Source organism: Gobio gobio (assembly GCF_949357685.1).
Source record: "Gobio gobio genome assembly, chromosome: 9".
NCBI classification, from domain to species: Eukaryota; Metazoa; Chordata; class Actinopteri; order Cypriniformes; family Gobionidae; genus Gobio; species Gobio gobio.
Window position 1 is genome coordinate 45804405 of NC_137115.1, and position 22449 is coordinate 45826853.

At 38.2% G+C, this 22449-nt stretch overlaps 3 protein-coding genes across 4 annotated transcripts; all 3 read right to left on the bottom strand.

Moving 5' to 3' along the window:
- Positions 1–948: 948 nt before the first annotated feature.
- LOC307131521 (C-C chemokine receptor type 7-like) lies at positions 949–2261 on the bottom strand. The gene has a single exon (XM_079825224.1). The coding sequence runs from the start codon at positions 2250–2252 to the stop codon at positions 1305–1307; it is 948 nt and encodes a 315-aa protein (XP_079681350.1). The 5' UTR covers positions 2253–2261; the 3' UTR covers positions 949–1304.
- A 6189-nt stretch (positions 2262–8450) lies between these two features.
- Positions 8451–9395, bottom strand: LOC307132032 (leukotriene B4 receptor 1-like; the record flags this gene model as incomplete). The annotated part of the gene is made up of 1 exon (XM_079826166.1): positions 8451–9395. The coding sequence occupies one exon, from the start codon at positions 9393–9395 to the stop codon at positions 8451–8453; it is 945 nt and encodes a 314-aa protein (XP_079682292.1).
- Positions 9396–10239: 844 nt separating this feature from the next.
- On the bottom strand, positions 10240–21908 carry nudt21 (nudix hydrolase 21). Of its 2 annotated transcripts, none has more exons than XM_079824825.1 (7): positions 21635–21908; positions 19870–20070; positions 16723–16786; positions 13835–13924; positions 13637–13712; positions 13439–13553; positions 10240–10588 (listed from the first exon to the last, which is right to left on the bottom strand). In XM_079824825.1, exons 1-7 carry the CDS (start codon positions 21751–21753, stop codon positions 10567–10569), a joined length of 687 nt encoding a protein of 228 aa, XP_079680951.1. In that variant the 5' UTR covers positions 21754–21908; the 3' UTR covers positions 10240–10566. The 2 variants fall into 2 exon arrangements, with proteins under 2 accessions (XP_079680951.1, XP_079680950.1); XM_079824824.1 differs by having other exon boundaries at positions 13832–13924; positions 21635–21901.
- Positions 21909–22449: the final 541 nt, after the last annotated feature.

Here is a 22449-nt window from a genome sequence, read left to right on the forward strand (position 1 = left end):
ACCAGGGTCTGTGGCTCTACCGGTGGAGAAAGTGTCTCACGTGTGCCTTGATAACCAATCACATTACAGCCTCAACGTCACTGAATGAAGGAGCAGTGCCATAAACAGAATCCTACCTGCCACAATATTGTCTGTGATTTCCTTTTATAAAATACTTAGTTTTTTTACAAAAAATAGACAGTTGGGTTCCTGAAGTAAAACATCCATTCATTTTCTCCATACGGAAATAGATTTTTAACAATAACAAATTAACCTTTACAGACCTCAAAAAAGCAACAACCAGCAAAATACATCACCTTTTGCAGTGTGATCTCCATACTGTCCAGCCCTCCTTTGCAGGAAATCTCTTGAACTCGGTCCCATGGCATCAAGTGTGTCGATGCTGCCAATTAACATTCTTCTCTTGCTGTTCTTTCTGGTTTGTGGTTTTCACACGTTTCATTCTCTTCTGTTCTTCCGTTTACTCTTAATGTTGCCCCTTTTGCAAAATATTTACCACATAAATCAGCATATACAATTTGAACCAGACAAAAAACCCAAAGCCCATTTTCCTAAAATATTTATCCTACTTGAAATTTTAGATTACAATATCTCCACGTGGGAGAGAACAGTCAGAAAACCTATTTCTTTGCACAAAAGAGGACACTGGCAGAGGAGGATTACCAAAGCAAAAGTAACACAACAATTAAAAAAGATTAGGCTTGTGACAAAATTTAGCAAACACCGTGAGATGAGTGACTGTTTTATCTCACACAGTGCCGCAACATGCAGAAGTGAAATGCAATGTTGACGTTAACACAGGAACTAACACATGTAGCCAAAGCAAACGAAACTCATTTAGTATTTTCCAAAGCCCATATATATATGGTCTCAAAAATGTTTTCAGTAGTTTGTAGAATAAATCAATATTCAGTAGAAAAAAAAAAACCTTTTACATTTTTAAACAAAATTTGTATATACATTTTATTTTGCAATTTTAGCAATGGTTTTATAAATTTGAATTTGGAAACCCTGACATAAATTATCAATTAAAATCCTAGAGTTCTTCTAGACTGTTACCATAGACCACAATCAATCTCAAAAACTGCAATCCTGTTATGAACGTTTCAATTAATATACTATTGACAGCAATAAAATAAATTATTTAAAATGATGTTATACTTTATTCATGTTGATAAGTATATATGAATAAAAGCATGTATTAAATGCAGTCAGATGAATGTGAAATATTGTTTCTCCATCAACAGCAACCCACACCAGAACAGCAATGAGGAAACGTAAATAATCCAATCAGAAATTTAGAATTATTTCTTTCTGATGCATTTCAGAATATTTGTTGAAGAGACAGCATAGAGAAAAGGATCCAGACAGCAGTTTAGCAAAGCCAGAGTCTTGCTTGTATCACCATAAACTCTACGGAAGGACTTCAGTTGGTCATGAACATCTGGATGAGAAGTTTTAGCCATAGTAACTATATCAATCACATTGATGATGTGCACAGGAGTCCAAAACAGAAAGAAAGCCACAACGATGCTGACCACGAGTCTCTTCTTGTAAGTCCTAACGTTTGCCCCCTGATTTCTGGGTTTCTGGTCCTGCGGAGCTCTGGTCAAGCCTTTGTGCAACCACAGATAACATGTTAGCATGATCAAAAATGGAATGACAAACCCCAAAAGGGTCTCAAGAAGCAAAACAGACACTACTACAGACCGTGACTTCATTGTTCTCTGACATCTTTGAAATCCATCCTCGTCTTTGAGTCCTTGAGTGAAAATTATTGGTAGGGAAAAAACAAAGGCTAGAATCCAGATGCCAATCAGCTGAAGGCGTCTGTGCCGTCTTTCCAGTCTGTGCAGGAGCTTCCTGTTAGTGACCCTTGACTTGAGGACATTGTGATAGCGGTGCACACTCATGGAGGTGACCGTCAGGACACCAACATACAGACTCCAGTGACCCAAGAAGAACAGGATCCTACAAGACCAAAGGCCAAGTTTCCATCCAAACAGTATTCCACACAGCACGACAGGAGCCAAGCAAAGGGTCAAAGCATCAGAGACAGCAAGGTTTAGCATTAGACTTAAGGTAAAGCTCGAATTGTTGTTCCACCCACGAGCAATGCTGATGATCACTGCGATGTTGCTTGGCAAACCCACCAAACAGCACAAACCCAGAACTACAGCAGGAGCAATCTGTTCTGAACCCACAGCAGTGCTGTTAGATGTGGAATTGAAGCCTAATGTTAGCTCCATCATCAAATGCTTTTGTCTGAAAAATGCTGAATCTGAGCTATGACTGCTGAAGAACAGGGGCGATGTTGACTCCTCCCACTTCTGTAAACAAAAGCCACAGCTTTGCTATCATCTTGATCAAGCGGGAAAAAATGATTACAAATCATTTAAAGATCCCCTTTGACTCGCTATATGAACTTTCTTCTCAACTAAACATAATGCAAATTAAAATAAAAGGTAGAGAGACAACATTATGAGCTCACACTTCACCCTTAATGGGGTCATATGATGCTATTTTATACATGCATTATTTTGTTTATTGGGTGTAATAGAATAGGTTAACATTTTCACATACTGTACATTTTTGGAGGTTAATCAATGGTATATGAACTTGTTAAAGCCTTCTGTTTGCATTATTATTTTAAATAGCTGGATTTTTCTGGTTGTGGTTTTCACACGTTTCTTTCTCTTCCGTTTTTCATTTCTCTCATTAGTAGCCCATTTGAAAGCTGCAAACATTTACCCCATATGCTTATTTAAAAAAAAAAAAAAGAAACATCTTATTAAGCCCATACTAATATATAATGTCATGGTATTATATTATAGGACGTTCTTAATTCTTAGTTTTACAGCGTTTCTCAAACGATTTGGCTGAATTCTCGAATGAGAATTTTTGGTTACATTTTACTTTAAACGGTTAGTTCACCCAAAAATGAAAATTCTGTCATTAATTACTTACCCTCATGCCGTTTGACACCCGTAAGACCTCTGTTCATCTTCGGGAAACACAAATGAAGATATTTTAGTTGAAATCCGATGGCTCAGAAAGGCCTCCATTGGCACAATACACTTTACACCATAAAGGCACTAAAGACGTCGTTATAAAGTCAAATGGTTTGGTTTCTTACAAACGTTATTAACGTGGCTATAATCATGGATGCTTGAATAAATTATGAATAATTTTTGCAGTGTCAACTACTTCTCTGACGTTAATAACAAATCAAACAGTTTGAAAATCGGTAGAAAATCGAGCAAGTTATGGTTATTTAAAAAGTTCAAGCACCCTTGAAAACAATGTTACGAGTGAGCGAGCTGGCTGTGACAAGATGGCCGCCAGGTGCGGACGTCTACCTCCATTGGCCAGCAGCGCGCACGAGACATCTAGCCTTTATTATGTATATCTATGTGACTTTGGCGATTCAAACCGCTGAATTGACTCACTGATTCATAACGCTTCGAAGCTTCATGATGTAGTGTTTTGAAATCGTCATCACTATACAAGTCGTTATTTAGGTTATTTTTGCTCACAAAAACTGTTCTTGTCGCTTCATAAAGTTATTGTAGAACCACTGTAGTGAGATGGACTTTGTAAGTTTGTGGAGGTCTTACGGGTGTCGAACGACATGAGGGTAAGTAATTAATGACAGAATGTTCTTTTTTGGGTGAACTAACCCTTTAAGGTGTCCTTGTTTCACTATACATTTAAGTACGGAGTAATGTTAATTAACAATATGTACTTACTATGGATTAGGGTTTGTTTTAATGTTAGTTGCATGTAATTATGCATATTTATTTATAGTTATTAGTATAGTAACTACATGTAGCCTAGCATATGTAACAATGACACTAAAATAGTGTTACCAAATTTTCCCAAAACAACGTTCTGACCTCTGAAAATGTTGTTTCTTGTTCACATCAAATTTGAATGTCTTATTGATTTAAGCAAACTGCATGTGTTTTGGCACATGTATGCAAAAGAGTAAGTACACTTGTCTTCAGTGGTGTAGTGGTGCCTGGAGAAGTGGGTATACTCTTATTTATGCCCCCAATTTTTTTTAAAGTGGCCAAGCAATAGATGAACATCCTGTGTTATAAACAGTGACATGTAAGACTAGTCTTGCATATTTAGTTCACCTGAAAATGAGCCAGTAGTATTTGCACATTGTCTCTTGACTTTTGCTGCTTGACGATCACTATGACATTAATATTAGCCACGGAAGAGGTGCAGATTTTGCAATCAATACTGGCATACAGACAATAGAGACAATATAATTATACATTATGATTATTCTTTATTCCAGGGGTTTTCAAACCTGTCAAACAACTATTCTCTCACCTTGCAAGTAGTCTCTGCCAGTAGTTTATTTTGTGAACTATCTCTTGGAATGGCTCATTTGCAACAGATAGTGTAGGCCTGAGTGTGCCAACATTATAAGTTTAAGTTGCAATTTGCAAATATCACTGGTCCTACGTAGGCCTAATGAATGAATATAATATTCAAGATGAGGCAAGCATGGTGTCAGAGATTAGTTTTTATTTTTTTAAATATCATCATCTTTCAAAGAATTCAACAAAATATTCAAAACAATATGTTAAACTATTATACAGGGTTTGACATTAACTTTTTTGCTCAGCAGTAACTGTGGCTCGTGGTTTTCTAAAGTTACAAGCCACTCAGCATTTTCACTGGCCACAATTTTGCTGTTTGGAAATTACATTTTATATAATTAAAGTTGAAAAAACTTTCAAACTTTAAAATGCAGAGTGACCACCCAAATCAAGACTACATTGCATATCAGCTGGTATGTGCAGGTGGGCAAGGGGTGGACAATATGAGCTAATATGAGAAATTTAATATGATATGAGTTATTTTTTAGGTTATATAAAAGAACAAAGAAGCAAATAAGCAAATTACAAAAACAATAGTAGCCTAAATAAAAAAAAAGGTTTATTTAATATGTATACATTCATTTAACACCTGTAGTTGTTTGATTAACATTAATGACAGGTATTTAATTGGGCTGCTGAATAAATCGACGTAATATTCTGACACATATCCAGTTATTACCCAGCCAACATGTCCATGTGGGCCCCACGTGGTTTTTATCTGGGCTATATGGGCGTCATCTGGGCATGGGCTCAGAGTGGGCACTTTGATGGGCTGAATGTGGGCCCCATCTTGGATAAAGTTGTGGGGCCCAGTTAGGTTGCCCATTATTGTTTATTTGAGGGTCCCATGTGGGCCACATTTGGGCTATATTTAGAATTGTAAAGTTTTATTGTTTGCAGTTGGTTTTGTTTTTTATACAATTATGGGTAACAGCCTAACCCTATTTTATATATATATATATATATATATATATATATATATATATATATATATATATATATATATATATATATATATATATATATATATATATATATATATATATATATATATATATATATATATATATATACACATATACATATACATACACACACACACACACACACACACACTTCATTAAAATAATTTTTTTAAATAATCTAAAATCACTTGCCTCGTGCAGGCATGGCTTTATCATAATCATGTATGCTTTTTAAGAGAGTGTTCTTGTTAATGTTTTGATAGTATTTTAAACTAATTGTGTCAGGGTTCTGCCCTGGCAGCCTTGTCTGTGTTGTCCTTGTTTAATGTTTCTATGTTTGTGTTGTGTCTAAGCACATGGCTCTGTCTGTCTTTGTTTGTGTCTGCCTTGTGTTCCTCTTGTCCCACCTCTTTGTTTCCGGTTACCACGCCCCCTTGTTTAGTCCTTGTCTAGTCCTCATTTCACTAATTGTGCTCACCTGATCCTCATGTGCTTTTCCCTTTTATATTGAGTTCCTTTCCCTCCTTGGTTTGTTGTACGTATTCAGTGTTTGCTCGTTCATCTTGCCAAGTCAGTTAGAGATTTAGTGTCTCCTATATTTTTGGCTTTGAGTTTATTTATTTTCAGTTTTTTCCCTTTGATCCTGAATTTTTAGTCAAGGTTCTATCTTTATTTTGCTCTAGTTTTCTCCAGGCTTTATTTTGGTTTCTCTTTTGTTTTCCCCTTTTTCTAGCTCCAGTTATATTTAGTTTATCGTTTGTTTCTAGTGTTATAGTTTCGTCAGTTTTTATTTGATTGGTTTTCTTTCGTTGTCTTGAGTGTTGTCTTGTGTTAGTTCCTGCCGCCTCCCTGGGATTCCCTGCCTGCTGGTTCCCTCTGCCTGGTAACTGGACTGGTTCTGAGTGTGTGAGCAGCAAGTACGGATCCCTGCTTCACTGTGTCCTGCCCTGTCTTCTCCATTACCATCTACCTGGTCTGGTCAGTCCTCAGAGGTTCTTCAACCTGCTGTATCTTGGAGCTGGTTCCAGCAGTCACACTCATCCGTCATGTCATTGTTCCCCGTTGGCCCTGCTGTTTGGACTCACTCATCCACTACCCTCTTGTGCCTTGTTGAACTGTCCTGTCAATAAATTATCTTTGTTCACTCTGCATCTGGGTCCTCCATTTCAGAAGTCCTGACAAATTGCCTTTTCTGTCTTTTCTTTCATTACTGTTCTTTAGATATGAAACTGATGGGTCTGCCCAATCCCAGGAGTGATGGACTGAAGAATTTTCAATGCTCATGTCCTGTGTGACTTAACTTTTTTTTATTTTCTTGTTTTTTTTTCTTATGATCAATAAAAAGGTGATTTGCAAATTCTGAGTTGAAAGTCATTTTTTTCACAGTAGAAATTTTTTCATGTAATTTAAATTATTACGGTCCGGTACAGGTTCAGTAAAACATAGATTAACTTAAAGTTGGCAGGGTTTGATAGTTTATTTTGCAAATCAGCACATTAATTTCACTTACAGGAATAAAAAGACATATAAATGGGGCCCAGATCTCACCCACTCGGGTCCCACAAAAAAAACCCATAGAGGGGCCATTTGTGGGCCCAGTGATATCAACCAATTGGGCCCCATAAGGGTTCTGTATGTGGCCCACTTTGGCCCCATTTATTAGAACCCATATGGGACCCATATTGGCCCCTATAATGAATACACAAATGGGCCCCACTTAGAGCCCACTATGGACCCATCATGTGCCCCTATGGGCTAACACACATGGGGCCCATGTGGAGCCGATGGACAAAATTCTATGGGCCCCACTTGGGTTGCCAATGTAGGGCCCAAGTGACAGCCCATCAAAAACCCACATGGGGCCCACATGGCAATGTTGGCTGGGTACCCACCTGTTTACGTACACTTAAGCCATAACCGACTGTGTTCTTGTGAGATACTCCACACGATGGATATTTTGACATCTGTGCGCGCGTGTATTTGAATATTCAGGCGCAAGGAGAACTGATCGCGCGTGCAACAGAGAGAGAGAGAGAGAGAGAGAGAGAGAGAGAGAGAGAGAGAGCGCACGTGAGAGAAAGCGCTTCTGTTGTGTGTCATTCAGCGCGATTCCGCCTATCCCGCCTTCACTAACTCCAAGTTAATCGATAAAGAATAGTAATTGAACAGTAATTTTGTGATACGACGTTATATACATATAATTATAAATGTGCTGGACTGTCATGGCTAATGCAAAACACTGCTGAATATGCGCATCAGAGGGGATTTAAAAGTGGTATACGCAATGCCGACTGATAAAGAAGTGGGTATACGCCCTATACCTGCGTATAGCCTGCACTAGTTTATAGTGCAGTTTATACATTAACATCCACATACTGCCATTGCACTGCACTTTACTTTCCTATTGTTACTGCGTAACAACCTGTAATAAACCTTGCACATTATACTTCTTTATATATACATATATATATATATTTATGTTAACCACTTATTTCTAAGTCTACAGTTTATCTCACTTATCATATCCACTTATTTTTTATTTTTTTTATATTTTTATATTTAAATTTTTATATTTAATTTTTATCTTATTTCCTATTTTTATCTTTTACTTGATTTATTTATAATTCTACTTATGTTAATACTTTTTATTCTAATTTTATTCTATTTCTATTTTAATTTCTTGTAACTGTTATTTGCACTGTCCATGGAGCGGACCTGTTTACATTTCACTGCCAGTTGTATATTGTGTATATAACTGTGTATGTGACAAATAAAACTCTTGAATCTTGAACTACACCAGTGCTTGTCTTCGATTTGAACAATAACTAGCCAAACGTCAAGAAACCTATTTAGTCTTTTTCCAAGGGACATATTACAAAAATATAGACTTGTAATCCATATACTCTGGTCTCTCATAACCAAATCAATTATTTTAGATCATGAACGAATGCATACGAAATGCAGATCTATGTTGAATATTGTTTCTCCATTAACATGCGTTCATCTACTGCAAACCACAATGAGGAAACAGGTAGTCTTTAAAACATATTTTTGGACGGAAGTAAATAATCCAATCAGAAATTTTGAATTATTTCTTTCTGATACATTTTACAATATTTCCAGAAGAGACGGCATAGAGAAATGGATCCAGACAGCAGTTTAGCAAAATCAGAGCCTTGCTTGTATCACCGTAAACTCTACGGAAGGACTTCAGTTGGGAAAATACATCTGGATGAGAAGTTTCAGTCATAGTAACTATATCAATCACATTGATGATGTGCACAGGAGTCCAAAACAGAAAGAAAGCTACAACGATGCTGACCACGAGTCTCTTCTTGTAAGTCCTAACGTTTGCCCCCTGATTTCTGGGTTTCTGGTCCTGTGGAGCTCTGGTCAAGCCTTTGTGCAACCACAGATAACATGTTAGCATGATCAAAAACGGAATGACAAACCCCAAAAGGGTCTCAAGAAGCAAAACAGACACTACTACAGACCGTGACTGCATTGTCTTCTGACATCTTTGCAATCCATTCTTGTCTTTGAGTCCTTGAATGAAAATTATTGGTAGGGAAAAAACAAAGCCTATAGTCCAGATGCCAATCAGCTGAAGGCGTCTGTGCCGTCTTTCCAGTCTGTGCAGGAGCTTCCTGTTAGTGACCCTTGACTTGAGGACATTGTGATAGCGGTGCACACTCATGGAGGTGACCGTCAGGACACCAACATACAGACTCCAGTGACCCAAGAAGAACAGGATCCTACAAGACCAAAGGCCAAGTTTCCATCCAAACAGTATTCCACACAGCACGACAGGAGCCAAGCAAAGGGTCAAAGCATCAGAGACAGCAAGGTTTAGCATTAGACTTAAGGTAAAGCTCGAATTGTTGTTCCACTCACGAGCAATGCTGATGATCACTGCGATGTTGCTTGGCAAACCCACCAAACAGCACAAACCCAGAACTACAGCAGGAGCAATCTGTTCTGAACCCACAAAAGTGCTGTTAGATGTGGAATTGAAGCTTACGTTGAGCTCCATCATGATCAAATATTTTAAATCTCTAATGTTAGAAACAAAATATAGGAGTTATTGAGAGAACGCCTCCCACGAAACAACATATGCCAAATGGCATGCTCACCAGTAGCTGGAAAAATAAATTGCATATCATAGCCACAAGCAAAGGTTGTAGCACATTCATTAATAAGTTATTAGCAATATGATAGCATATGATAAAAGATCAGTAGTTACTGTACAAACAAATAAATTTGAAAATGTGATTGAAAATTTAATGACAATTCCATGTAAATTTACATTGTTTAGGATTATAAATGTAAAATGATACATTATAAAAATGATACATTAATAAACTAAACAATATGCTTAATAAAACAACTGTGAATTCACAGAATTATAAAGTCATTTAAAACATAGTAAAATAAAAACAAAGGTCGTAGAAAACAAACAAATAAATAATGACATTTAAGGAAAAATGTCTCAATGTTGTGCTGTCTGTGGGGTAGCAAATGTGGTTTTGCATATGCATGTTCTGATTCATGTCAGTCATTTAACAGCCTGTTTAGTTCCAAAGGACAGAAAGATCTATAGATTATATAATTGTTTTGAAATTATATTTGTTTTGGGTCAAATAAACCTTAGTGAAACATGAAAAAAAACACCCTTAAAGGAGCTTCATGTATTTTTCAATATTATTTAACATCAAATATATATTTTTAATATTTTGTGATCGGTTATTTTTTTGAGAATACCATATACTGTACCATAATTTGCCATACAGCATATCAGTTTGTTAATGTCAAATTCAAATATTTCCTTTAAACACATTAACAACAACAAACATAAAACAAAGGAAAACTGCATAATCTCCAAGAGAACAATTTATTATAAAAAGCACTGACAAATATACAAGGTTAAAAAAAAAAATTCACTGAAACATTTTTTTCTAAAGACATTGTATTCATCACTTATTCTAACATAAAAATGTAGTTACTGGATGACAAAGTTCAATAACAAAGAGTTGCAATGTATCTGTAAAGGAGAAAAAAAATGCACACATTTCCACGCAATGTAATGCCTCACAATGTAAAACCTTGGCATCGTCAAAACACCAGCACTTTTTCTGTCACCCGTTCCTTCCCATCAGACTGCGCTCACAGAGACAGCCCAAAGTCGAGACAAAACCGCACGCTTCTCAATTGTAGATGAAGTTAAACCTGTGAAGGGGAATTAATAGATTAAGCAAGTTAGTGAAAAAAGGATTTACAACAGTCACTCTTTCCCCGCCAGCATTGAAAAAAGCCATCATTTTTTATACACATTTTTTTCAACATTTACAACGCCACGGTTGTGTGGTAATTTAATTGCCGTATGAATACACATCACTGAGTTTACAAGAGGAGATCAATTAAGATTCACTGTTTAAATCCTTTTTGACCACTGCAGAGCTTTGCTAGCCTGACGTCGTCATACTCAATTCTAGTCAGAATATGAGTGTGAGACCGCTCCGTTGGGCTGTGATTATGGGGCGTGTTTCAACCGAACCAGGAAAGATCTCAATTGGATAGACCTACAACCAATCAGAGCAACGGAGCGACGCACAACGTTAGTTGTCAAATGTCAACAGACTCAACTGCACTGTGTTGCTATGTCCGCGGGTTGAAGCGACCCCAATTATGTGATATACAAACCCAGGAATGCGATTTTTAGCTGCCAGCCCTGCCAAAATAACACATATTTTACCCCCCAAATGCCTTTTTTTCCCGGAGAACCCCCCCTGGAAAGCTATTGGGCTTGTTTTTGGCTAGTTTTGAGGAACGTTAGCAATTGGGCGGGTTTTGTTGTAAAAACTTGGCAACCCTGTACCTGCACGCACGCTGGAATAAGTAGCCTAACGTTAGAAGAACAAGATTAGTGTACGATCTTTGCCGGTGTTGTAAAAAAAATAATTTAAGGATACACAGAGTACTTACCAACACGATCATCATTTCTGAGAGAAATAGTAAAGGTGAATGCATATACGAACAAGTTCTCCGTTTAGGATTAGAACAAACTCAACCCAAGCGGCTTTTGATGACGTGGATGATTACGTTACTGTTTATCATCTGTCCATCATCGTCTAAAGCCCGCCCTGACAATTTCATTGGTCCGAACAGTTTCTGTTCGGGCATTATTACTTCTCTACCGATCAATTCCAGACCGAACTGCCCGAGTAAAAATGTTGTGGGCGGAGCTAAGTTCGGCTGGCATCCAGGCTAGAGCTTTGCTGTAATTTGGATGCATTTTAAAGACTACACTTTTATTACTGAAATGTTATTTACAAGAATTGTTGCTCAAAGGAGAAACAGAAGAGAAGCATGTAAACTTTTGAAATTGGTGGTGACCCATACTTGGGGTTTGTGCTTTGCATTTAACCCATCCAAGTGCACGCACACACACACCCGGAGCAGTGGGCAGCCATATTGCTGCGGCGCCCGGGGAGCAGTCGGGGGTTCGGTGCCTTGCTCAAGGGTCTCACCTCAGTCGTGGTATTGAGGGTGCTGGAGAGCGCTGTTATTCACTCCCCCCCACCGACAATTCCTGACCTGAGACTCGAACCTGCAACCTTCCGGTTACAAGTCCGACTCTCTAACCATTAGGCCACGACTGCCCCTGTACATAAGACCTGTACATATATTATATTTAACATATATAATCGTTGTAGTTATAACGGCCCATTTCAAATGTTTACGTGCTTTTCTTCTTTTTATTTTTTGAGCGGTGACTAAATATATTGCTGTTGTAAAAACTTGCCAGCATTTCAGTAGTAAAAGTCCATATCTTTAAAACGCATCCAAATAACAGCGAAGCGCAACCATACGGTTCTCTGCAGAGGTCAAAAAGGATAAACAGTGAATTCTAAAGTGATATATTCTTGAAAACGCAGAGATATGGATTCGGACGGCAATTAAATGACCACACGTCTTTGGAGTTTGTAAAAAAACAGGGGGTCATTCGGCCGGGGGGTTTTACGACGGTGGTGGGAGAAAAACAGACATTCTGGATTCGGACGGCAATAAAATCACTATAGCCCCTGTCAATGATGAACATACCCCACCAGAAACAATTACCGTCCAAATAGGGCTTTTGACAGTAGATGGCGGTCAATACTGCTGACGTTGTCTTTGCTGTATCAGTAGGCTACATATTTATGTTTAACATTAAGTATAGGCCTTCCACTATGTCACTTAGCAGCAGCGTCACATCAGACACGTTTCTGGTGTGCAAAGACACAGAAAACGCCACGCAGCTAACGCGCAACAGAAACGCCACGCTTGCAGTGTGTAGCCGGCCTTATGCAGAGCTGTCTTTGCGTGAAAATGATCCATCCACTCACGCAGCATTTTTTCAGGTTTTCCATGCTTCTTCCCGTAGCGCTGTTTTGTTCTGGCAGCGCATGAAGGCCAATTTTTGTAATAGCACCATGCTACTCTAACAAAATGCTCTAACTTGAATCCATGTGTCTGAAATTCAAGAACTTTCAAGTACTTTCAAGAAGCGTGGGAACCCTGTATCACTGATGTGCCATGCAAATGTATTTTCACGGATGTTTGAAACAATCACCATCCGAATAGGGCTAAAGAGTACATCCGAATGAGATTCAGAAGTGATCAAAACATAGATGGAGAAGATCACTTCTGTCAACACCCCTAAAGCTTCACAGTCCTATCTCGTCCTGGGTCGACATTTCATTCAGTAACTTTGGCAGTTTTTATTTCCATACGGTTTAATGTTTGATAATCGCTTTATTTTACATATCCATCTGCTTACGTATGCTATCACTTTTCTCAGCTTCTTCTTCACCTGTATTTTGATCCACAGATTCCGTACTCTTTCAGAAGATGCATAATAGCACCCCCTACCGCACAACAGTGAAAACACAGAAAGCTGGAAATTCTGTCAATGGTGGGGAAAGAGCTCATGTATTTAGACACCATTTATCAATATTGTTTAAATTATGCAAAACCCATTTACTAGATGCTTTTATAACTCATCCTATCAGTCTCATATTAAAAGTAATATCTCACCTGCTCAGTAGCTGTGGAAGACTGGATATAATCGGGCCGTAGCCGGGAGCATTATCATAGAGCTCAAACAAGGGGGCGGCCACCAGCTTGTAGTTCTTTGGCACAGCAAACAATGCTAAAGACACACGACACACAAGTTAAGCTGTATAATCATGTTGCACAAGGTGCATTGAATAAACAAAACACATTTCACCCTACCTTTCTCTTGCAGCTGTACTAGAAAAAGCTTCTTATGTTCTTTAGGTTTAGTGATGTGTGCTGGAATATAGGGGTACTGTGGAAAGAAACCAGACATGAAGCAAAATCTTAGTGTGCTTGAAAACGAACAAAACAATATATGCTGTTGGTGATCCAGTGCGTGTTTGTCTGAGGAAAAAGGAACGGAGTAGTTACCACCTGAGGCGGCTCAAAGTTTGGTCTCCACCAGTTCCCAATACAGTCATCAATCACCCAGTCCTGTTTCACTCCATCCTGACGCCCCAAAATCTTGACAAGAAAATTAGGAATTATTCGGCAATGTTTTCAAATCTATTTCTGCTAGTTTTATTACATAACATGGCATTTAATGTCATTCAAGATTCTACGATACACTGGCCCTGTATACACCTGGCATTAAGATGTGTTTGCCAATCCATTCACAGGTGGACGACACTAAATACAGGTGTAAACGGGGTGTAAAACGTTTTGAGCTTGTTCACTTTCAAATAATTCCAGAGGTGGTTGAAAACTAGGGATGGGTCACGATTTTCAAATATTCGATTAGTTGATTTAATTATAGAATATCGAATAGGTTGTGCGATTATCGTCCCATGTTTTCGGTGCTGATGTGGTGGTGACGCGTTCATGTTACCAGAGGGGCGGCGCTGCCAATAACGCACCTAAAAGCTGTCAGTCAACTCTCAGGGTGTTTTATACTGGGCACGTTTGCTGCGGCCCGAGCAAGCTTCTTCCCTGCGCCTCCGCAGCGGTGGTCTGGTTTCACACTCAACTTGAACCCTGGTGCGTTTGCGTTCATCTTACGTCATCACAAACATGCACGGGCATGATAGAAAACAGAACACGGGTCAATATATAGTTTTTAAAAAAATAAATAATTTAGTGCCATTATGTGCAGCTGAGTAAACAATACTTGGGTTTACCGTATGTGTGTCGCTTGAAGGCGGCTTTGCTGCTTGCAAACAGACTCTTTTGAGGAGACAGTGAATTGCCATTCATTTGCTGCCCTGATTGCACTCACTATGCGCGAATACACTGCAGGCTCGCTCGTATCTAAGGTAAATCAATAACATTATCATCCCTTGGATGCATGTTATTGAACTAATGACATTGTAATCGGTGGTTGTAAAGCGCTGGTTACTTTTCTTCCTGAACAAGTGCGCACCTTGTGGTCTTCTGGCTATCAGAGCAGAAACAAAATCTGCTGCTCTCTGTATGTTTTTCTGTTGTGTCCGGTCACGTTCATATGCAAATTGTGCAAGCTCATTTTGTCCATTAGATCAAAGGATCTGAAAAAGCCCATAGATTTACCCTCCCCTTGAAGAATTTAGGACAGAAGTGGCTGAAAGTGGACAAAGAGACACCAGGTGTAAACAGGAATGTGTCTCCCTTGTCTACATGTGTTCCGATCGAAGGATTTTTGTCTGGACTTGTCTGAACAAAATGTAGTTGTACAACCCCAAATCCCTAATCAGAAAAAGTTGGGACAGTATGGAAAACGCAAAAAAAAGAAAAAAGAAGTGTTTTCTAAATTTACTTTGACTTGTATTTCATTGCAGACAATATGAACACAAAATATTTCATGTTTTGTCTGGTCAACTTCATTTGTAAATATGCATCCTTTCCTGTCATTCAGACCTGCAACACATTTCAAAAAAAGTTGGGACAGGAGCAATTTAGGGCTAGTAATGAGGTCAAAAGGTTACATAATGATGTGATTTGAAACAGGTGATGTCAACAGGTGATTGTAATTATGATTTGGAACAATCCTTTAGGAGCAAAGATGGGCCGAGGATCGCCAGTTTGCCAACAAATACGTGAGAAAATTATTGAAATGTTTAAAAACAATGTTCCTCAAAGAAAGATAGGAAGAGATTTGGATATTTCACATTCAACAGTGCATAACATAATTAAAAGATTCAAGGAATCTGGAGGAATTTCAGTGCGTTAAGGACAAGGGCGCAAGCCTAAGCTGAACAACCGTGATCTCCGATCCCTCAGGCGGCACTGCATCAAGAATCGTCATTCATCTAGAAGCGATATCACCACATGGGCTCAGGACTACTTTGGCAAACCTTTGTCAAGAACCACAATATGTAGTTACATCCACAAATGCCAGTTAAAACTGTACTGTGCCAAAAGGAAGCCCTATGTTAACAGGTGTCCAGAAGCGCCGTCGACTTCTCTGGGCTCGGAGGCATCTGGGATGGACCATCACACAGTGGAAACGTGTACTGTGGTCAGATGAATCAGTATTTCAGGTATTTTTTGGGAGGAATGGACGCCGTGTGCTCCGGACCAAAGAAGAAAAGGATCATCCAGACTGTTACCAGCAACAAGTCCAAAAGCCAGGGTCTGTCATGGTATGGGGTTGTGTCAGTGCCCTTGGCAAAGGTAACTTGCCCTTCTGTGAAGGCACCATTAATGCTGAAAAGTACAGAGATTTTGGAGCATAATATGCTGCCTTCAAGAAGACATCTTTTCCAGGGACGTCCATGCATATTTCAACAAGACAATGCAAAACCACATTCTGCACACATTACAAAGTCCTGGCTGCGGAGGAAGAGGGTACGGGTACTTGACTGGCCTGCCTGCAGTCCCGACCTGTCTCCAATAGAGAATGTGTGGCGCATTTTGAAGCGCAAAATGCGACAACGAAGACCCCATACTGTTGCCCACCTTAAGACTTGTTTGCAGGAAGAATGGGACAAAATGACACCTGAAACACTTCATCACTTGGTGTCTTCAGTCCCTAAACGTCTTTTAAGTGTTGTGAAAAGGAATGGCAACATTACAAAGTGGTAAATGCTTTACTGTCCCAACTTTTTTTGAAATGTGTTGCAGGTCTGAATTACAGGAAAGGATGCATATTTACAAATGACATGAAGCTGATCAGACAAACCATGAAATATTTTTTGTTCATATTGTCTGCAATGAAATACAAGTCAAAGTAAATTTAGAAATCAATTTTTTTTTTTTGCGTTTTCCATACTGTCCCAACTTTTTCTGATTTGGGGTTGTAAATGCCGTCAATTACCATATTAATACAGTCAGAAAAACAGTGATACCTCTGTCATCAGTCGTTTCAACCCCTCCACCTCATCTTCTCCAGGGTTCAACTCACCACCAGGACTGCAAAAACAATATATAAACTGTCAGCCACTGACAAAAATGTTACTAGACACATTATCATCAAATGCACAATGGATGATCAAACAAAACACTGCAAAGAAAAGCAAAACATCACATATATACATATATATATTTTAGGGATGCACCGAATATTCGGCCACCGAAAATTTTCGGCCGAAAATGGCCCAAAAGTGCATTTTCGGCCGAAAGACTTTTATCACCGAAACAACACGGCCGAAATGTTGTGATGACGCAAACAGATGCCAACACAGATGTCTGCGGTGTGTACGTATTTCCGTATATCTGAGAAACACCCACGTCTGCTCCATGCACAAGCCAGACAGCGAGAGCTGTTCAGTGCAGCTGTTCATGTTCTCGATGAGAAGAGGACCAGACTTCACTGTGAAACCGAACGGTTTCCGAATGCTATCTTTAACAGTTAACAGTTACAGTGGGCATGTTTTAAGCGCGGAACACACTTCAATACGAGTTCCCACACCAACATCGATCAACATGTATCACGAAATTCAAACGATAAATGCCGTTTTGACGCTCTTTAATGTGGCATCACTGATCACATCACAGTTCAAGCGGCGGACGCGTGAACGCGATCATCTGTGAGCGCGATCGATCATCTCTTCCTTAAGAATAAACATGAATGAACATCTAAGGTGTGTTGTTGAGGATACATTACAACTTACTGTCAAGTATCATATGTGGTGTAATCGCCAAATCAGTGTTTCAACGGCGAAAAGACGTCAAAACTTTAGCATCACATTTACCTCAGGAGTCATTCAGTGTCCACAGCTGTGAGTTGACTAGAGATTAACTCTTTCACTAAATATATGACCTATATTAGCCGTTATATTCATTATATTCTACTTAACCTGTTAATGATATCTTGATTATTTCATGCATGTTTAAATAAACCTGTCATGAAAATGACAGACACTGTGTATAAATGATTATATTTCAACAACGAATTGGATAAAAAACTATTTTATAATTAGATTTATAAGTTATTGCAAAAACTGCCTTATGTGAAGTTTACATGTTTGCGTACTGTTATTTGAGTGTTGATTATTAGACCTAAAAATAAATAGCCACTGAATTTAGGCTAATAGTTTGGGCTCTGTTGTTAACCTTTAATATTAATGTGCAAGTAAGGGCTCCCTATATAGTTTACAGCAATATCTTCAATAAACTTTTAGTTATAATTTAATTAATTTAAGGACAGATACTTTTTTTTTTCAGTAAACCAATAAAAATAAATAAAAAGCCATTTTGTAAAACTGCTGTACCGAACCGTCAGTTTTGTGTACCGTTACACCCCTATTCTACAGTTAACATATGGGCTATGGCAGTCTTTGTTTTGATACACTATTATGTTGAAGGCCTACAGAGAAAATATTTGTATCTTTAAGCAGTTGCACTTGTTCTGAATGCACTTTCTTGTAGTAGTCCTACAGAGACAAATTTAAAATGCACTAGACCTAAATGCACTTTGTTTTTATGAGAGAACATTTAATTTTAAAACCTTTCTGTAGGCCTTTACATTATAATTTAATGTACAAATGAGTTGGGTCAAGTTAAACATTTTAGTTAGAATTTTATTTTATACTGTGCATTGTTGCAATGTGCTAAATAAATATTGGCATAATTTGTAATTGATTTATTCTTTGAAACTTTAATATTAATTTATGCAATTGCAATGCCTTGATTTTAGTAAAGTTTGTACACAGTCATAGCCATAGATGCAATGGTACTAATAATTGGCATAATTTCTTTCGGTGTTTCGGCCTTGGTTTCCTCTTTTTCGGTTTCGGCCAAGAACTTTCATTTCGGTGCATCCCTAATATATATATATATAGGGCTCGACATTAAGCCTGTTCACACGCTTGTCCTTCGGACAAGTAAATCTGTCATTCACTTGTCCGAGTAAAACATTTGCTTGTCCGGATTTTTTTTGTAAATATAATCTATACTGAAGCAATATTCTCACCAGTGTTTAATCAGCTTTGACATATTTAAATATCCATATTTGTCATATATTTGTACCTTTTTATAAAGGGCATTTTTACATAATCGTATTAAATATAGGGTATTCTTCAGCTTTCCTTTTATATTAAATTTGATCAATAAATTAAATTAGAATAAGACACTATAGGCTGTTACCAATCAAATTAAATCATTTACACTGAAAAATTACAACTGCATTAAATAATGTTATAGATTATTTTAAATATACAAATAAGAAATGTTGGAAAGATGAAACTAAACCACCAGTAGGTGGCAGCATGTGACCGTCTTAATGAGCGAGTCATTGAGTCGATTCAGTGAAACGGCTGAATCATTCAAGAATTTGGCGGTCGTTTACGAATAGGCCATTGAATCTTTGATTCAACCGATTCACTAAAACGCTGAATCATTCAGTAACACACACTGTTGCTGTAAGATGCATTACGGTTGCTGTGATATTTGTTTGGAACTATTTTCGCTGCTGAAATAGAACAAAAACAGTCCATATTGCTTCTAAAATGTAAGTGACTTAATGTTAAATAATTGTTTATGGAACTGGCGTATGAAATCAGTGTCATTTTCAGTCGTGATGGTATTCAGGAAAACAACACTCTTGTTAGTGTAATGTTGCTTAACTGTATCATATGTTATAAATATAAAAACTGCACTATTTTAACTGTGTATGTTAACTGAGTTTCTCTGTATGAGCGGCACTCATTTGTTTTGGATTTTCTCCTCGAGAGGCTGCGCGAGCCTCAACAGCACAACCTTGTTAACGTCAGTTAGTTTTATATTATTATCCACTATCGATATCCACTCCACTTACACTAACTGAATGCAGAATCATTATTGCACTTTGGTGATTCCCTAGTTATTTTTTGTTTTGACGTTTTAACCAGGATACTTGTCCGTCGGGCAAGTAAAATTGTTTTTCACTTGCCCCTTCAAAAAATCCAAGTTAATGTCGAGCACTGTATATATATATATATATACACACACTCTCCTTTTGACAAAATTTTATTGATTACATCCACACAATCTCCAGTGAAACAGTGGCCACTTACAGTTTGAAGAAGGTGGTTCCCAGCTGCAGAAGCAGCACGTGAGGGAGTCTGTGCTCGTGCACGATCAGAACTCCCTCCACCGTCCGCCGCATCCCGATCTTCTCAAACTCCTCCCGCATCCGCTGAAAGCGTGCGGCTACCGAGCTGTCCTTCTCATAGAGCGGCTCCTTGGTGCCGAATGTGTAATTTGTTAGAGGGTATCTGTGAAGAACAAACATCGTAACGTTCACATCATTTAAATGAGGATATGATAGAATGTTATTGATCCACTAGAGGATCAGCACACAGGACAGAAATACAGGACCATTAGCCAATATCTGCCATTTGAGATTAGTAGCATCAGCTGCAGAATCTCAAAGTATCCTTCGATTTGTACATGTACGCTAGGGCAGGGGTTTTCAAATCTGTCCAGGAGGACCCCCAGCACTGCACATTTTGTATGTCTCCCTCATCTAACACACGATTCAACTCATGAGCTCAGTATTAGAGACGGCAAGACCTGAAGTGGGTGTGTCAAATATGGGTATGCTGGCGCACATGACACAAATTTTATCACCACAGTAGTACATTTTTCTACTCTGTGTGCAGCTCGCACATGGACCTTGAATTTTTTTGGCTCTAATTACTCTGTCTGCAATGTGACAACATTGGTCCACGTACCTTTGGATTTTTGTTTTGAAGATAAAAACCAAAAAACTAATTATACAAAAGTTACCCAGACCCAACACTGGCCTGAGTTGTTGTTTCACATTCGAGAGAAAAAAAAGAAACAAGAGGATACAGAACCACAACAACTGCAACAACCATAGGCACCCGTGTTGAAGAGCACTTCAATCCCTGATTTATTCAACCCTACAAACAAAACAGTATGAAAATAGTGCCAACTACTGCACATGGAATATAACAAAAACAGATGCCTTGAATGCATTTATTTTGCCTACTATCACTACATGCCTGCATGCATGCATGCCAATATAAATGTATAGATTTGAGAAATACATGAAATCGAAATCAGTTTATGTGACTCAGTGAGTGCGTCTCAATCAGGTTCCTAGAGAATCACTATATAGTGTACTGTACATTATATTCGGACACTAGTAAGGACCCTGGCTCACTACACATTGGGACACTGATGACTTCTTCTGGCGACATGACAACATCACTGGTATTAATGAACAACAACAGAACTGTATCTTTCTGATATTGTTTTTTAAATGTCATTTAAAGTACATTATGATAAATTCTTTGATTTTTACATATGCGTGCAACATTTCAGCCATAAATGCATTATATTACCTGTATAGCGATGTATGCTTATGCTGAAATTAATGCGAATTAAATTATGGTTTGTATTTTTAAAAACATCTATCGCGAGCCATTATGTATGTCTAGTGAGTTGGCTCACTTAATTTTTGTTTCGCGCTTAAGAACTTAGTGAGCATCGATGCTCCCTGGTTTTCACGGTGCATTGTGGGACTTTTTAGGGAGCGAACGTCTCATTCAGTGCCTTGGAAGGATTTTGCGATTGAGAAACCCCTTAAAATGGCCGATTCCCTTATCAGTGGCCCGACTACTGAACTAGGAAGCTGATTGAGACGCACCCAGTGTGTATTGTTACGCATCCAAACAGCAATAGGCAGGACGGAGCGTTTTCAAATGTTAATGCTCTTTCAAAAAGAAGCTATAATGCACCACTGGGATCGCTGAGCATTAGTTATGAAATAAAAGTAATTGCACGTCGTTTTCATTGGTGAATTCTACTCACAGGTTGATTGTTCTCTCCAGGGTGAGCGGTTTAGCCGGCTGGCTAATGTATTTATTGCCGAACTGATTTACTCCACGAGGCCAACCGGTAGATGATCGATTCGGAGGTACAACTGACATCGTATGACGGATAATATAATCGCTTCTTAATCTTTGCACTAATCACTTTTTTTTTTTACTGTTGATTACGATATTAGTGAGATTGAATTGCACAGCCTTGGCGCTCGATGAAAACCATAATACGGCACTCTGTTGTAAAAGCACATCCGGGACATAGGGCTACTTCCTGTGTTACGACCATGCGTTTAGCTTTACGACATGTCTGCTTCTTGTCATACGTCAGCGAGGCTAATAAATATTATGTCGATAAGTGGATTTTCCACAAATGTAAATGGTCTGATATGATTCCCAATATCACCCATTTTAAGGCTGACATGAATATTTATTTCGAAACTCTCAAAGGACTCTCAAACCGCAAAGCAATACGAACTATGGACATTTACAAAGAATTAAACTCCTCTTATTTAATTTGAATACACATGTAGGCTTATATACGTTATCCTTTTTGTTACTATTTTGTGTTATGTTTCATGATGTTATGGACATTTTCAAAGAATAATATGTGAAATATATGTATCTTCTGAAATGTAAAATTTATATCTTTGGAAATAAAAAATAAAATAAATAAAAAAAGATAAGTAGATTTTCATTAATAGAAAACTGACGTGTATGATAGAAATGTGTATATCCGATGTGCTTTTTATACTCAGAACGACAATTACGAATGTAAAGAACAACATATACATTAATTGATCT

Coding starts and splice junctions, on each gene's coding strand:
- LOC307131521 (XM_079825224.1), bottom strand. CDS start 2,252: ATGATGGAGCTAACATTAGGCTTCAATTCCACATCTAACAGCACTGCT.
- nudt21 (XM_079824824.1), bottom strand. CDS start 21,753: ATGTCAGTTGTACCTCCGAATCGATCATCTACCGGTTGGCCTCGTGGA. Junction 13,713..13,831: donor ACTTTGAGCCGCCTCAGGTG/GTAACTACTCCG, acceptor TTCTTTCCACAG/TACCCCTATATTCCAGCACA. Junction 10,589..13,438: donor CTTCCACAGCTACTGAGCAG/GTGAGATATTAC, acceptor TCCCCTTCACAG/GTTTAACTTCATCTACAATT.